Source organism: Bufo gargarizans, chromosome 7 (genome assembly GCF_014858855.1).
Source record: "Bufo gargarizans isolate SCDJY-AF-19 chromosome 7, ASM1485885v1, whole genome shotgun sequence".
In the NCBI taxonomy this organism is placed as follows: Eukaryota; Metazoa; Chordata; class Amphibia; order Anura; family Bufonidae; genus Bufo; species Bufo gargarizans.
This window is the reverse complement of record NC_058086.1, coordinates 81,287,938-81,305,626: the sequence shown is the minus strand read 5'-3', so window position 1 is coordinate 81,305,626 and position 17,689 is coordinate 81,287,938. Positions and strand designations below refer to the sequence as shown.

The 17,689-nt window shown below is 47.9% G+C and overlaps 1 protein-coding gene across 2 annotated transcripts in view; it reads left to right on the top strand.

Moving 5' to 3' along the window:
- The window catches only part of EP300 (E1A binding protein p300), a 248,573-nt gene that overhangs the window by 51,598 nt on the left and 179,286 nt on the right, over positions 1-17,689 (top strand). For both annotated transcript variants that reach the window (XM_044302316.1, XM_044302317.1), the window contains exons 5-7: positions 947-1,060; positions 1,150-1,398; positions 16,808-16,895. In XM_044302316.1, coding sequence (XP_044158251.1) covers positions 947-1,060; positions 1,150-1,398; positions 16,808-16,895 — 451 coding nt within the window. The remainder of the gene's footprint in view (positions 1-946; positions 1,061-1,149; positions 1,399-16,807; positions 16,896-17,689) is intronic.

Below are 17,689 nucleotides of genomic sequence, written 5' to 3'. Positions count from 1 at the left end.
TAGGGGAGTGTGTGTCATGCGTGTGTGTGTGTGTGGGCGGGCACGGGTGTTCACAAACACACCCTAAAACGAACAGAAAAAATAAATAAAAATAACTGAAAAAAAAAAAAATGTGGGGAAAAAAAGGACCCCCCCCCCCCCCCCTCCCCGGCGCATTTGCCCCAAGTGCCTGCTCAATGATTTGAGCAGGCATGGGGTACTGATCGCCGCCCGCCTTAAGTACCAGGACTATGTCCTTAGGAGGTTAAGGGGTTAAAGTGTACCTAACTTTCAACCCTTTGCATTAATTAATAGTATATTGTATACACATGGGGACTAATACTTTCTATATGACTCTATTTGTCATTTTCTAGCAGTTTTCAACTGTGCATGCTGAATGTCTAGTTTACGGTTCTTCTAGATCTGGTGGGTGTAGCTCTCTTCCACTGCACACAAAGAAGTACTGACCTGTATGGTAGTGAATAAAGCACTTGAGATATAAACTTCCTCTTTAGTTTCAGCAGTCTTGTTGTCTCTCCTGGGGTCCTGGCTCACTCCTCATCCTCCCTATTCCATATACTTGTATCAACATATATCGAATCTAATCCTTCAGTGGAGCTCATCCATCTTGGACAGATTCTGAGCCGTAATCTGCGTGTTAGACCGCAAGCTAATGAACAATCAATAGATCCTGGCTGTGTTCATATTACAACATAGAAATGAATGTTTGTAATATACAAAAAATGCTCATCAGACGTGCACTCAAACTATGATCGTGTGCGTGAGGACTTGGTGAAGGAAGCTTAATGAGAGAAGGGAGCATCTTTCTCTATCATATAGTACAAATTGTCTTTTATTTTTTTGTACTTGTAATTTATTGAAGAAAAAAATGAAGCGGCAGTTACCCTTTTATATACTTGATTTTAAGCTTTTACTTTTTCCTCACTCGTTCTGTTTTCTGTTTTAGTTGCACATTGTGCCTCTTCACGACAGATAATTTCTCACTGGAAGAACTGTACGAGGCATGACTGCCCAGTTTGTCTGCCTCTGAAGAATGCAGGAGACAAACGCAACCAACAATGTGTGTACAATAAAATGTTAAGTCTTCTTCGGCGTATTCTTTCAGATCAGATTTAGTGAGCTATATATTTATATATTTTTTCTTCTCAGCTTTACTTGGTAGTCCGCCAGTGTCACTGGGCACTGCTGGCACAGTGGGAACAGCTGGTAATGTGGGCCAGCCTCCTTCCTCATCAATTAATTCTGCAAACCAAATTGATCCAAGCTCCATAGAGCGGGCATATGCAGCCCTGGGGTTACCATATCAAAGCAACCAACTGCAAACACCATCCCAGACGCAAGTAAAGACTCCGCAATCTGGACAGTCTCCTCAAGGAATTCGTTCTTTGAACCCAATGAGTAAGACTATTTATTTGTCTTAATTTTTTTTTGTATAATAACGTATTGTATACATGGGAGGCATTTATCATTTGGGTAATGTTGGAAGTCAGTTTTGCTGACTTGAGTCTGTGTTGGCATACTTTGCGCTAGATTTATCCAGCTTCACATGTCTGTTCAATTTGGCCCATCTTTTAAAGTGGTTATCCAGTAATAAATATTTATAACCTTCCTCCCACTCCAATTCTGCTGGACCTGCAAAAGGAAGATGATTTTACCAGCGCTGTCTCCCCTGTTCTCCTTAAGGAATGCGATGCTCTGCTGGGCTCCATCGATGTCAACATCGGGCTTGACATTGCTGCAGCCAATCACTGGACGTGACTGTGTCCGGATCCCCTTGCATCATGTGACCAGTTGTCGATGCAATGGGAGCAGGACACTGCTACGAGCCTAGTGGAGCATTGCAGGCCTGCTGGAGAAGGAGCGGAGGGTGCCGGGAAACGGGTATAGACTATAATTCGGCAAACTTTAGTTTAACCTTCGATACTTGAGTTTTTTTTTTCCCCCAGGCGCTTCCTCAATGGCACTTACAGGAAACGACGCAGGGGCACATGATTTAAAAGGCCTCCTTCCCTTACCTATTCAGTCTTGTTTCCTGTCCTTGGGATGCATAGGATCCTCTCCTGGAGTGCCAGCAATGTTTTTGTACCCAGCCTTGTTTCTTTCCCTACACATTGTGGGAAGGCTGGAGCAAGGAACGGGAACCCCGGGGACACACGGCATCCCTTACCCGTTCCTCAAAGTAAGCCCTGCGTGCAGGGTTTCCCGGGCCCGCGATATTCCCAGGTAAGGGGAAATCGTGTGGAATTTGTTACATGACATCACCAGGCGAGGTTCTCCTTGGGCAAGAGAATCTCGCGATAATGCGGTCAACTTCCGGGTGGCGAGGAAATTTTATTGGCGTGAAGAGTATGCAGTGCTGTGTATCACTCACTGCCTGGAGTCATGCTTGCCCCAGTAGATGCTGACGCTGCTCTCAGCCCGGTAAGCCTCCTCGCAATTGGGACTTATATTTCTATCTCTTCTGAAATCACTTAATGTGTCTCTTCCAGTCTGCACAACAGCTCCTTGTTTAACCCTTTATATGGTGGCAGTGTTTTTTTTTTTGTGTGTTTTTTTACCCTTGTGTAAGTGATGGTCTTAAACTTCCTGGCCCTGCAATCCAATTTATTTAATTCTCAGGACAGAGACCATGACACCTAAGCCAGCTGGGGGAGATTCGGGGCACAAAAAATGCTCCATCTGCAGGAAATCCTTTTCATCTAAATGAAAAAAATAAAAAAAAAAGTATGCCCAAAGTGCACTGAGGTGGTGGTTACAGAGGAGTCACCTTCCTTGATTCCATGAGAGCTATAATTAAGGAAGAAGTTTACGCGGCGGTGGACTGTAGAATTACACCACAATCCCCACGTCTCGTAGATCCCTTACCTCTGAATTGGCGTTTGATTTGGATGGAGAGCTAATATCTGAAGAAGACTCTGCTTCGTCGATGATGGTTTATGTAGACCATTGTTTCTCCCGGAGGAAACAAATGGTCTTCTAAAGACTATTAGAGCCACTATGGACATTGAAGAGGTCAAAGCAACTCACTCCATTCAATATCAAATGTTCCAGGGACTGGGAGAAAGAAGAGTCTTCCCCATCCATAACATAAAATCCCTGATATCCAAGGAGTGGAGGGATCCTGAAAGGAAGAGCGGCTGTGACATTCCTTTGAGAGGCAATATCCTTTTGAGGAGACTAAATCTAATCTGTGTGACAAAACGCCAACAATTGATGCCCCAGTTGCCCTCATCTCTAAAAGGACCACTCTCCTGTTTGTGGATATGGGTCTCCTGTGAGATCCTATGGACAAAAAAATCTGAAAGTTTTTATTAAAAAAGGCATGGGAGATGAATATGGCTATGGTGCGCCCTAGTATCGCTTTTACCTGCACAGCTGGTCAGCTGCATTATCTAATGCGACTTGTAGAGCAATCTGTCTTCGTTTGTAGTCAGGTGACGAAAGTTCTAAAAACCGCCTATGCTTGATCCCCTGTGAGCGCAGAGATTTTTTTGGCTCAGGATTAGATGATATTCTAGAGAAGGCATTGGATAAGAAGAGAGGATTTTTCCTTGAGTTATTTTTGTCAAAGACAATCCTTTAAGATCCAGAAAAAAACGAGGCTGGATCAGAAGAAGGAAGAAGGATCAAGAAAGTGGCAGCCTTCTAGGGGCAGCCTTCTAATCCTGAAAGCTCCTCCTGCTGCACACAGACTCCAGGGGCATGTGGGAGGCAGGTTAACACACTTCACCTCGGCCTGTGAGAAATAGGAGCCTCCCTGTGGGTGTTAACTACTCTGAAAGGGCTTAAAACTAGGATTTTTATCCCTTCCCCAGATCGATTTTATAATAAACAATAAGTTACCTCAAAAATAGACAGTCTTGTCTAGAATCAGAAATCTCTTCTCTGGTAGACAAAAAAGTACTCCATGCAGTCCCAGAAGAGCAATACGGCAAGGGTTTCTATTCTCCAATATTTCTGGTGGCAAGGGGTTCTATTCTCCAATATTTCTGGTACAAAAACCAAACTGATCCTTCCGTTTTGATAATACATTTTAAAATCCCTGAACAGATCCATCATCTACAAAAGATTCAAGATGGAAACTATAAAATCAACCATCAGTTTACTCCATTAGATGTTTCATGGTGACTATGGACCTCCAGGACGCTTACTATCATGTTCCGATGTCGGTCGTCATCCAGACTCTCCTCGGCCCGAAGAATATTTTCGCTGGGGGCAGTGTCTCTGGATATTTTCCTTTTATACAAAAAGGAATCTTATATCCTTAACTTCAGTCCATGTAAAGGAACAATTTGATCGCCGACTTCCTCAGCTGCAGAACTTTAAAGGAGGGAGAATGGTCCCTGAGATCTCAAATATTTCAGCAGATCTGCAAAAAATTGTGGAGCCTCGGATCTAGACCCATTTGCTCCAAGGGACAACAGCAAACCAATAGATTTTGCTCCCCCTCCCGTCAAGACCAGCCTTTATGGGTAGATGCTCTATACCAACCATGGCTGAAGACTCTACTTTATGCTTTTCCTCCCTTCAGTTTGGATCCAAGAGCTCCAATGAAGGTGGAGGAGGAAGGGGGCTCCTTGCTCCTTTTTGGCTGAGGAGGTCTTGGTTCCCCCTGTTGCTCAGGCTGTCTGCAGGAATAAAAACACAGAAATAAGATAATAATGCACTTATTAAAGCAGATGCAAGCACTATATATGGACTAAGTCCTCACTCTGATATGATAATGTCTGAGACACTTAGTCAATATATTTTGATCAAAACACATCTAAGCCCGCCTACCGAACGTCAAGGTGGTCTCAGGTCAGGCGGGTCCTACGCTAAACCTACCTAAGCCGTTGGGCTTCTATGTTCAGGAGCGCAGACGCCGCACATATGGTGTGCTGCTCCTAGTAACCTCCATGTGCATCAAGCAACCAATGGGAGGAGGAGCAAGCACAGCCATATGTACCACCTAATTAAGGCGCTCATTGGATAGGGGAGGGGGGCAAAAGTGCAGAGGAAAGCTACTCCCAAGATACTAGGTGCGCATTCACACTTGAAGGTGCCACTCCCTCAAGCAAACACTACATAAACAAAAAAAATCACTGAGAAAGCTAAGATAAAAACATCCTGCACGATATGATACAAATTTGCAGATGTCCCTGGCCATATTATTGAAGAAAACCACAGAAATAAGATAATAATGCACTTATTAAAGCAGATATATGGACTAAGTCCTCACTCTGATATGATAATGTCTGAGACACTTAGTCAATATATTTTGATCAAAACACATCTAAGCCCGCCTACCGAACGTCTGCAGGAATATTCTGGACCTTTCCATCAATCCCGGACCTTCTCCATCAGAGTCCGATATTCCATCCAAAGATAAACCAGCTCAACCTTACGGCCTAAAAGCTGAACGCCTCGCCTTGAAGGAAAAAGGACTGACTACTGTCATTTCTACAATGTTGTCGTAAGCCCAGAACATCCAGAATATATTTAAAGGGATCCTGTCACCTGGATTTTGCCTATAGAGCTGCGGACATGCGCTGCTAGATCGCCACTAGCACGTCCGCAATTTACATTCCCCATAGAAAAAAATACGATAGAGGATAGAGTGCAAGTAAGGCACCCCAAGGGGCTGTTACTAAGATTTCTGGTGCCCTGCCACTCCCACTGTGAAGGAGTCCAGCACTGCCCGCATCCTCTGAATCTCCTCCTTGCTCCCCCAAGTCACAAAGTTAGAGCGCCGTAATCTCGCAGCTATAGCATGCACAGTTCATACCCTGAGGCTGATGCCAGCACAGGGAAGGAACACTATATGCTGGCACTGACATGCGGAGTACTTGTGCATGTGCGAGATTACGGCGCTTTAACTTTGACATCTGAGAGCATGGAGGAGATTCAGAGTATGCGACCGGTGCTGGGCTCTTTCACAGTGGGCGTGAAAGGGCACCAGAAATGTTAGTAACATTTACAGTGCTGCCCATAATTATTCATACTCCAGGCAAATTTTGACTTGGGTACTTTTATTCAACCAGCAAGTAATTTTTTGACTGGAACTGACATTGGTGTCTTCCAAAAGATAAGACTATGTACAAGAGGCATTATTGTTGGGGGGGGGGGGGGGGGGGGTTGGTGGTGACATTTCTCAGCCTTTATTTACGTTTGAGCAAAAAATACAAGATGTTCTGCACTGTGGAAAATCTCAGAGGACGTGGTCAGAAGCCAAAAGTGACACCTGTGCTGGCCAGGAGGATAGTTAGAGAGGTGAAAAAGAATCCAAGGATCACCACCAAGGCCATTCTGGTGAATCTGGGCTCTGCTGGTGACAATGTCTCAAGGTAGACAATCCAACGGAAACTGCAAACTGCTGGGTTCCACTTCTCCAGATAAGGCTCACAAAAGCTTGCTTGGCCTTTGCAAAAGCTCATCTGGACAAAGAGGACGACTTCTGTGTTATGGTCAGATGAAACAAAAATGTAATTGTTTGGTCACAATGATGTTTCCTTCATTTGGTGTAAAAAAGGAGAAGCCTTCAACCCCAAGCACACCATCCCCACTGTCAAACATGGTGGTGGGATCCTAATGCTTTGGGGGGTGTTTTTCAGCCAATGGAGGAGGGAACCTAATCATAGTAAACGGCACCATGAAAAAAAAAAAGCAATACATGAGGATTCTCAATGACAACATCGGGCAGTCTACATAGAAACTTGGCCTTGGGCACCAGTGGATATTTTAGCATGACAATGACCCAAAACACACAGCAAAAGTGGTGAAGAAATGGTTAGCACACAACAAAGTTAACTTTTTTGGAGTGACCCAACCAGAGTCCAGACTTGAATCCACTTGAGAATCTGTGGATAGAGCTAAAGATGGGTGATGGCAAGAAGACCCTCCAACCTGAAATATTTGGAGCTCATTGCTGAAGATGAATGGGCAAAAGTACCTGTAAAGACGTGCAAAAAGCTGGTCTGCAGTTATAGGAAGCGTTTGATTGCTGTAATAGCCAATGAGGGCTTTTCTATTGATTATTGAGAAGGGTATGAATAATTTTGGAAATGTATACACGCGCGCACACACACGCACGCCTTATCTTTTGGGAGACCCCTACATCATTTCCCGAAAAAAAAATAAAAAATTACTTGCTGGTTGAAGTCAAAATTTGCCAGGGGTATGAAAATGTCTGCAGCCCTATAGGCAGAATCCCTTTTAAGAACCTGCAATGCTTTTCTGTCCTTTAAAAAAAAAAAAAAATTGCCTTTCTCCGGACATTCCTCAAATTCTTAGTTTCTTGCAGGCAGGTTTGGGTAAAGGTCTCCTGCCTGCAACTCTTAAAGTACAGATTTCAGCTTTGAGTGCTTTTTTAGATGAAAAACTGGCAGACCTCCCACTTATCAAGTGTGTGTGTGTGTGTGTGTGTGTGTGTGTGTGTGTTTTTTTTTTTTGTGTTTTTTAAGAGGGCTACGAGAAGTTTGTCTACCTTCTGTTCTGTCATCCCACCCTGGGACCTAAACTTGGTCCTCTCAGTCCTGATGGAACCTCTGTTTGAACCAGTTGATCGGATTTCTTTTAAAACTGCTCACCTACAAAACAGTTTTTCTTGTAGCAATAACAACTGCTAAAAGCATTGAAGAGATCAAGGCTTTATCCTACAAGCCTCCATATCTTACAGTCCTGGACGATTGCATAATCCTCAGAAACTCTCCTTCTCCAAGTTTCATTGTGATCAGGAGGTATTGTTGCCTCAATTCTGTCCGTCCCAAACTACAGAAAGAGATTAAAAGTTCCACAACCTGGACGTTAGGAGTGTGTCATCCTATCTGGACACCATAGGTAGCTTCAGATGGTCAGATCATCTCTTCCTCCAATATCTGGGTCCTAACAAGGGACAGGCGGCCAGCAAGTCATCCATGGCAAGATGGAGAGACATTATTGCTTCTGCTTATGTCCAGAAAGATCTTCATCCCCCTTCCGGAATAAGAGCTCACTCCTTGAGCTGTGTCCTCCTCCTGGGAGTCTGCTTTAGTTATAATTAGACCAGATCTGCAGGGCAGTCACGTGGGCAAGCCTTATTACTTTTTCTCGCCCAATTCCTTGGGGGACACAGGAAACCTTGGGTATAGCTCATCTCCATAGGAGGCGTGACACTAAGTAAGACTGTTAAGCCCCTCCTCCAGCAGCTATATCCTCAGCCTGGAGAGAGAGACTTCCAGTTTTTTGCTTAGTGTCAAGGAGGCAAGACACTCTCTGCACTGCAAAGCTGTCTTTGCAAAAGATTTTTATTTTTTATTTTTCCTTTTCATTTGTTTTTTCCACAGGGACAACAGAGTCGCAGTAGACCTCTGTTTTCCCGGGGTTGAGCTGCGCCAGTGCCGGTTATCCGCCCTGCTGCCTCCCCCACAGAAGAAAAGGAGGACCAGGGCAGCCCATGCTCCCCTGCATCCCGCCAGCACAGGGTCGCCCACCTGCAAGTCCCTCTCCAGCTACTGCCACTTCTGTGCCAGTGGCTGAAGGGGCGACCCAGCTGGATGGACAAGAGTGTGAAGACGTCGAATGGTGAGGTGGCTGTGCAGCCGTTCCGCTCCCCCCCCCTCCGCTCAGTTACCCGTCCCCGTTAGCTGGCTCCTACTGTTTCTGCTGGCCTCCGTTGCTCCGATTCAGGGGCGGGCCTATGGCCCTGTCGGCGCTCTGTGTGTGTGTGTGCTGAGCAGCGCTCAAGGGGGAGGGTTACTACAGGAGCGGCCGAATACATGCGACGCGGGACCTCTCCTTCGGCTCTTGTCCTGCATTCGCCCCCGCTTGCGGTGGAGAACAAGGGCAACGTGCGGGCATACTTCGGGTTCGGCTGTAGGCGACATTTGAATCGCGCGTGAAAAGTTTTCAGCGGGGGGCGGAGTTTCATGCAGCTTGCCTGTGCTTCTGGGATTCAGTTAAGGGGCGGACGTCCTTCTTCCCGCTCCTCACTAGCCCCGCCTCTTCTCGTGCCTGCTTGCTGCCGTGACCTGTCTCACTGCAGGACGGATCATTGTCTCAGGTTGCCGCTGCCGTTCTTCTGCTGTGCCGCTGTCTGCTCCCACTGTGACCTGGTAGGACTGTTGACCCTCTCTAACACTGCAGCCCTCTGGCCTGGATGCTATTTTTATATTGCTTCCAACCAACATGTCTGACCCCTTAGTGCCTGTGGGACCTTGGTATCATACCTGCACCGCGTGTAAGGCGCCCCTTCCTCAAGGGCAGTCTGACCCGCATTGCTCGGCTTGCAAAGACCCATTGCAGGGTCCGCCATCTGGTGTCACCCCCTGGCCTCTTGGATCCCCCTGACTGGGCTAGATCCCTTTCCCAGGCTGTGGTTAGTCTCACTAGCGTTGTGGGCCGACTTGCAGAGGCGTTGCCATTACCGCAGCCGGATGATTCCCCTGCTGGGCCCTCCGGGTCCGCTGTCTTAGCCGACCCGTCTGAGTCTCTCTCTGCAGGCGACACCTCCAGGGCCCGTCAACCCCAGAAGCGGCCGAGGGCGGATCACCTGTCATCCTCGGATGCTTCGGTATCCCCCCCAAGGGTGCGCTCTCAGTCGGGTCCTTCCTCATTACAGGATTTGCCCTCTGAAGGGGAGCTAGTCGATTCCGATTGGGATATGGGCTCGGCACTGCCTTCAAAGCTGGCTTCTGCCGTGGGCCATCTTATTAGCAATATCCGTGATACTTTTAAGATTCACGATGATCCCCCTGATCCTGAAAAAAACAGTGTTTCTTTTTTTTTGCCAAAAACAGGCGTCTGTGGTTTTTCCCCTCCATGCTGACTTTTCGTCAGTGGTTTCTAAGGTCTGGGCCCATCCTGATGCACGTTTTACCCCGCCAAAAAAGTTGGATGTCTGTTATCCATTCCCGGCGGATTGCATTACTAACTGGGCGTCACCTCCTAAGGTCGGCCCCCCCCTTCCTTACAATCCACTGAGGATCGCCGTATAGAGGCCCTTACAAAGGGTATCTTTGCGGCCTCCGGTTCCGGTCTTAGACCGGTCTTTGCCTCCGCTTGGGCTGGAAAAGCGGTTTCGGAGTGGGCGTCTCAGCTGGATCTGGAGCTTGAATCCGACGTCCCTATTCAAGACCTCCGTGCTCTAGCTCAACTTATCGTTCAGGCCGGCAAATTTGTCTGTGAAGCATCCCTGGATGCGGGGGCTCTCATTGCCCGTTCATCTGCCCTGGCCGTTTCGGCTAGGAGGGAGCTTTGGTTAAAGGTTTGGTCGGCGGACGCCGCGTCAAAGCGGTCTCTTACTGGCCTTCCCTTCACTGGTTCTCGATTGTTCGGGACCCGCTTGGATGAAATCTCCGAAGCCACGGGGGGGAAGAGTACACATCTTCCCCAATCCAGGACTCGGAGCGCCACTCGTGGTCGTCCCACCTTTTCCCGCTTCAGGTCCTCTCGTAGGGCTCCCGCACCTCGCACCACTTCAGGTCCACCCACTAACCCTGTCCAGGACAGGCGTAAAAAACCTTTTTTTCGGATCCAGCCCTCCTGGCGCAAGTCTCAACCTGCTCGCCCTCCTGCGACCAAGCAGACCCCCGCCTGAAGGTGCGCCCCCACCCGGGTGGGGGGACGTCTCCTCCTGTTCAGGGACTTCTGGTAGGCGCACGTCTCCGACGCCTGGGCCCTCGAGATTGTGTCTTCCGGGTACAAACTCGAGTTTGCGTCCCTCCCCCCAGTTCGGTTCTTTCGCTCCCGGGTTCCCCAGGATCCCCGAGGGGCAGCCGATTTCTTTACTGCCGTTCACACCCTTCTGGACAAAGGGGTCATCGCCCCGGTTCCTATGGGAGACAGATTCAAGGGGTTCTATTCGAACCTTTTTGTGGTCCCCAAAAAGGAAGGTTCGGTTCGTCCCATTCTGGATCTAAAACGGCTGAACCGTTTCCTTCGTCTTCAGCGATTCCGGATGGAGTCTCTCAGGTCGGTGGTGGCCTCTCTGGAAAAGGGGGAGTTCCTGGCCTCTATCGACATCCAGGACGCCTACCTTCATATTCCAATCGCGCGGTGTCATCAGTGCTTTCTGCGCTTTGCAGTAGGGTCCGACCACTACCAGTTCGTTGCCCTCCCCCTCGGGCTGGCGACGGCCCCTCGTGTTTTCACGAAGGTCCTTGCCCCTGTCCTCGCCTTACTTCGTTCTATGGGAGTTTTTCTACTTCCATATCTGGACGATCTCCTAATCAAGGCGCCTTCTCTGTCACTGACTTCCACCAGTGTGGATCTCTCGCTACAAACCTTACGCCGGTTCGGTTGGATTATCAACCTCCCCAAATCCTCTCTTGTTCCGTCCAGGCAATTGGTCTTTCTGGGGATGCTGCTGGATACAGATGCAGTGGAGGTTTGGCTTCCGTCGGCGAAGCGCCAGCTCCTTCATCGGTCGGTTCGGAGCCTTCTGACTCACCGCCATCCTTCCTTCCGGTTCAGCATGCGGGTCTTGGGACAGATGGTGTCCTGCTTCGAAGCGATTCCTTACGCGCAGTACCACTCCCGCACCTTTCAGACGGCCATTCTGTCCGCCTGGGACGAGTCCCAGGAGAGTCTGGATCGGCATTTTCCCCTTTCCCCCCAGGTTTGCTCCCCTCTCCTCTGGTGGCTGCGAACCCCTCTCCAGGGGAAGTCCTTCCTGCCGATAACTTGGTTGGTGATTACCACCGATGCCAGTCTGCGGGGTTGGGGGGGGGGTGTTTCCTCCTCGGTACGTCCAAGGCACTTGGTCTCCATCGGAGTCCAAACTGCCGATCAACGTTCTGGAGCTGAGGGCCATCCTCCTCTCGCTCCGGCATTGGACTTCGCTGCTTCGGGGCCGCCCAGTTCGGGTCCAATCGGACAATGCCACGGCTGTGGCGTACATAAATCATCAGGGGGGCACTCGCAGCGCGGCGGCGATGAGGGAGGTGTCTCTGATCCTTCGCTGGGCGGAAGTTCATGTTCCTGCCCTTTCGGCCATTTACATCCCGGGGGTGGACAATTGGGCGGCGGATTTCCTCAGCCGGACGACGATCGACCCGGGAGAGTGGTCTCTGCACCCCGACGTCTTCGAGTCTCTTTGTCTCCGTTGGGGTCGTCCGGACGTGGATCTCATGGCCTCCAGATTCAACCACAAACTTCCCACCTACATGGCCAGGGCCAAGGATCCGGACGCTTACGGCGCGGACGCGCTCGTCCTCCCCTGGACGGAGTTTTCGCTCCTCTACGTGTTTCCACCCCTGCCTCTTCTTCCATGGGTCCTTCGGAAGATCGTGGCGGAGGGCACGCCAGCAATCCTGATAGCCCCGGACTGGCCTCGTCGTCCTTGGTACGCCGACCTTATGTTGCTCCTGGCAGATGCTCCCTTGCCTCTGCCTCTCAGAGAAGACCTCCTCTCTCAGGGGCCGATCTTCCACCAGCATTTAGGGTCGCTACGTTTAGCGGCGTGGCTATTGAAACCGCGGTCCTGACGTGGCGGGGGTTTTCTGCTGACGTGGTCCGTACCACGATTCGTGCGCGTAAACCGGCATCGTCCAGGATTTATTACCGGACCTGGCGGGCCTATTTAGCTTTCTGCGAGACCTTGGGGATTCCTCCTTCGTTTTTCTCTTCCCACGATTTTATCCTTTTTGCAGTCTGGTCTGGATCTGGGCTTGGGTCTCAGTCCCCTGAAGGGTCAGATCTCGGCACTTTCGGTCCTTTTTCAGCGCCCTCTGGCTCCGCTCCGTCCAGTTAAGACCTTTCTTCAGGGGGTTGCTCACTGTGCTCCCCCGTATCGCCCTTCCGTTCCTTCTTGGGATCTTAACGTTGTACTGACAGCTCTCCAACCTTCCCCTTTCGAGCCTCTGCGCAAGGTTTCACCTCGTTTGTTGTCTTGCAAAGTTTTCTTCCTCGTCGCCATCACGTCTCTTCGGCGTGTGTCTGAGTTGGCGGCACTTTCTTGCGTGGAGCCCTTCTTGGTTTTTCACCAGGACAAGGTGGTTCTCCGCCCGGTTCCAGATTTTCTTCCAAAGGTGGTGTCCGCCTTTCACCTGAATGAAGATATTGTCCTTCCTTCTCTGTGCCCGTCCCCGTCTCACCCTCGGGAACGGGATCTTCACCGTCTGGATGTTGTTCGGGCTCTGAGGATCTACCTGGATGTGACCAGACCCTTTCGACGCTCGGATTCTCTGTTTGTGGTTCCGGAGGGTCCGCGCAGGGGGCTGGCGGCATCTAAGGTGGTTGTTGCCCGCTTCATCAAGATGGCTATCATTGAGGCTTACCGTGCTAGGGGCAGGGAACCGCCCTTTGGTGTTACCGCTCATTCTACCAGAGCGGTCGGGGCTTCCTGGGCTCAGCGTAATCGTGCTTCGGCTGAACAGTTGTGCAAAGCGGCCACCTGGTCTTCTTTGCACACGTTCACCAAGTTCTACAGGGTGAACACTTATGCATCGGCGGATGCTGCTTTGGGCCGACTGGTCTTGCAGGCGTCGGTGCCTTGATGCCTATGGTGCTTTTATTCGCCTTGGATTGTGGTCCCTCCCTATTTGTGGACTGCTTTTGAACGTCCCAAGGTTTCCTGTGTCCCCCAAGGAATTGGGCGAGAAAACGAGATTTTTGTATAACTTACCAGTAAAATCTCTTTCTCGCTCTTCCTTGGGGGACACAGCACCCACCCATTGTTTTGGTTGCCCCGACGGGTGTTTGACTTGTTGGTGTTACTTTGGTTACTCCTTGCCTTTGTCTTTCACTACTTGGGCACATAACTGGAAGTCTCTCTCTCTCTCCAGGCTGAGGGTATAGCTGCTGGAGGAGGGGCTTAACAGTCTTTTACTTAGTGTCACGCCTCCTATGGAGATGAGCTATACCCAAGGTTTCCTGTGTCCCCCCAAGGAAGAGCGAGAAAGAGATTTTACTGGTAAGTTATACAAAAATCTCGTTTTTCAGTCATTATAGGCTGGCTATTCTCAAGAACCAAGAGTTCTGAAGAATCCTTTCTGCTGTAGTCCCTTCCTAGAGCTGATTGCTCCTGTTAATCCTCCTGTAAGTGCCGTTGTGGTGGCGCCGAGGAAAGGGGGTTAATAACGCTTACCGGTAATTGGTTTGTCCAATAGCCTCCACAATGGCACTGGATTTTCCCTCCCTTTTTTTCTTTTCTTTCTTTTGATGTAATTTGATGTTTAATAAAAAAAAAAATTTGTTCTTGCATCACTTCCGTTTCCTCTTATTGACTGAATAGGTAAGGGGAGGAGGCCTTTTAAATCATGTGCTCCGGCTTTGTTTCCTGTCCTTGGAGCGGGGACACCCTTCTGTAAGTGCCATTGTAGAGGCTGTTGGAAAAACCAATTACCGGTAAGAGTAGTTAACACTTTCATTTTTTTTCCCTGTCTTCCTTACGTCATAACTTTTTTTTTTTTTTTTTTTCTTTTTCCGGTTCACCTATCTATATGAGGGCTTATTTTTTGCGGGACTAGTTGTACTTTAAAATGCCACCATTTATTATGGCATACAATATAGTGGGAAGTGGGAAAATTCCAAATGGGGGTGTTATTGAAAACGAAATTCCACTATTTTATGGGTTTTGTCCCTACGACGTTCCCAGCAGAACTGACCTGTGCCCTTCATTCTCTGGGTCCGTACAATTACGATACCGCATATGAACAGATTATTTTTTATACATTTGTTTAGTGTAAAACTAAATTAAAACTTTGAAGAAAAATATTTTTTCTTTTTTTTTGCATCACCATATTCTGACCCCCATAACTTCTTGTATAGTTATATCTACTGAGCTGTGTTTGAGCTCATTTGAGCTATAATTTTTATTGAGGGTAATTCTCATTGGTGGTGCAGCGGCCACAGTCCCTTCCCTCCTCCTCACTATTACCTTCTCATTCTCATTGGTGCGGCAGCGGGATCACAGTGGGGAGGGACTCTCTTTCTCCACTGTGCCGGGTGTAATGTGTGCTGGACGTTTGAGTCATTCAGCACTGTGATGTGTGTCTGCCTCTATGATGTCACTAAAATACAGCGGTAATTAGGAAATGGCAATATCGCCATATCACCGTTTCTTAATACCGCGGTATATCGTTAATACTGGTTTATTGCCCAACCCTAGTCCCCAATGAATAAACAACGTCCGTGTGGCGGCCGGGACTGATCAAGACCCATTCAACTTGACCATTTTCTATATATATATTTATTTATTTTTTGCGGTGCGGAGGCAAGGACAGAGACCACGGAAGCACTCCGTAGTGCTTCTTTGGGGTTCCGATCCATGCTTCTGTTCTGCATCTCTGATTACAGACCCATTCAAGTGAATGGGTCCGCATATGTAATGAGTTCACATGGGCAGGTGCCCGGGTATTGCGGACCCGCCGTATGTGGGCTGCAATACAGCCATTGGCGCGCAACGTTTATGTGCAATAGGCCTAAGTTATACTTTTACTTTTTATTGCGACATAAAAAATAATTTTATAAAATATTGCAGATGAACCAAAAAGTAAAACAATGTTTCCATCCATTTAAGCCCGTACAAATAACTGCAAAAAAGTTAGATGTCAGAATACGGTGATAACATGTCTTTTCTCAAAGTTTTTTTTTTTTTTTTTTCTCCAGTATTAAAATGCAAGAAAACTGTGGTATCGAAACCTTACTGACCTGTGAAAGAAAATAATAGGTCAATTTTACAGCATAGTGTACGGTTAGAAAAAAAAAAAAACCTTTGTCAGAATTTTTAATTTTATTTTTTAATCCCCCAATTGTACCCCATTTGGATTTTTTTTTTTCCAGCCTCCCACTACATGGTATGTAACCATAAATGGCGTCATTAGAAAGTACAACTTGTCCTGCAAAAAAAAGCCCTCGTAAGGGTATGTGAACGGAAAAATAAAAAGTTAAGACTGGGAAGAGGGGAGTGAAAAACGATAATGTAAGATCTCGGGGTCCTCTAAGGATTATAAGGGCTCTGAACCTGGACAGCCCTCCATTTTCCCCTCCGGCAGCCCCCCTGCTCTCTTTTGCCCTGCGCTAAATCGCGCAGGGCAAAGGCATTTTTTGCAGTTCTGGTGACGTACTGGGGCTTTCCATGGGGCTGCCAGGAACCCGGGTGACTTCATTGGCACGGATTGGCAGAAGTTTCCGCCCGGCCGTGTGTTATTGAAAACAGGAGCCCTAGCCCTGCGCGATTTAGCAAGGGAGTGCATCGGGGAGCATCAGATGCTCCGATGCTAGCTTCAGGGGGGCTGCCTGGGTGAAAATAAGGGCATGTCCGGGTTCAGCTCTGAACCCGGACAAACCCTTTGAAGGACACATTTTGAAATGTATGCCTAGCCGTCAAATGTAAAACCACAAAATTGTGTGTGTAAATTAACTGCGTTTCTAAACATATCTGGTTGACATAGAGCAAAAATGAGATGTGACTGGCCCCTTAATTACTGCTCCCCAGAAATGTTGGGTTCGCATCATATATGTGCTCTACCTTTAATATATATTTCTGGAAAAAGAATACAAAAGCATAGTACACCATGCTTTTCCATTCTCCATTGTCCAGTAAAAAGTATATATTTTTATTTTATTTTTACTCCCCACATTGAAACTTTGCTGCATGGCATCCGTTTTTTAGTGTGTACCTTTTTTTTTTTTAATACGTTAAAATGTAAGACAAAACCCAGCCCAAGCTAGATTGTCAGTTGACACGTATTTAAAGAGTTTGTAGTAACAACTGGTAATTGTGAATGCAGCTCTCGAAAATCCAGTATGTATTGATTTTGTGCAAGGAAGTGTATTAGCAAAATTACTGTGTATGTATGTGCATTCTAGTAGCTTTATAATCGTTCCTTTCCATTTTTTTGTGTAGATGCAAGCCCAGTGAATGGTGGTGTTGGTGTCCAGAGTGCTGGTCTCCTTTCGGACTCAATGCTTCATCAAGGGATGAATACACACAGGTAGGTTTACAAGTTGCTTTCTTGCAGTGATTTCTTCAGCTAAGGGACACTTTTCCTAGTTCTTATAAATTCTCTTCTCATTTTCTGCAATTTTTTTTCCAATTGCCACCGTTTTGGATCTGGTCAAACTGCCAGTTCGGTTGATGTTCTGCTCCAAATCAATGTTAAATGAATACGTGCACGGAAAGCTCAAACTGAGACCCTCACACAGCTGGGGGTCAAAGCAAGATCTCTAGTTTATTGCGGAACAGATTACATTATATAGGGCAGCAAATATAGAACAGGAAGAAGCAGGGGAGGTAGGGTGGCGTATATCTTTTCTATTTGCTAAAAATAGGGGTGCACCGAAATTCCGGCAGCCGAAAATATCGGCCGAAAATGCACCTAATCCATTTTGGCCGATATTTGTACATATCGGCAGAAAATAGCGGGGAGGGACTGGGAGGAGGAGCTGGGGGCTGGTGCGTTCACTGTGCTCCGGCCCCCAGCTCCAGTAGTTATAAAAAGTGTGCAATTAATACGGATTCTTTTCATGAGGCCCCCTCTACATCCTACTCACAGGGCTGTTATCTTAATGCTGGCCGGCCGGGCAGACGAGCGGCAGCGTCACGACTGACGTCATGTGCCCGGCCTACTTTCTGAATGAAGGAGGCAGCGCAGGCATGCGACGTCAGTCGTGACGCTGCCGCTCGTTATGGGGTGGGTGGGGGTCTGTGGATGGCACTGTTATGGGGTGGGGGGTCTTTTAAAAGTATTTGGGCAAAAAGGCGGTTTCGGTCAAGGGGTATCCTGAA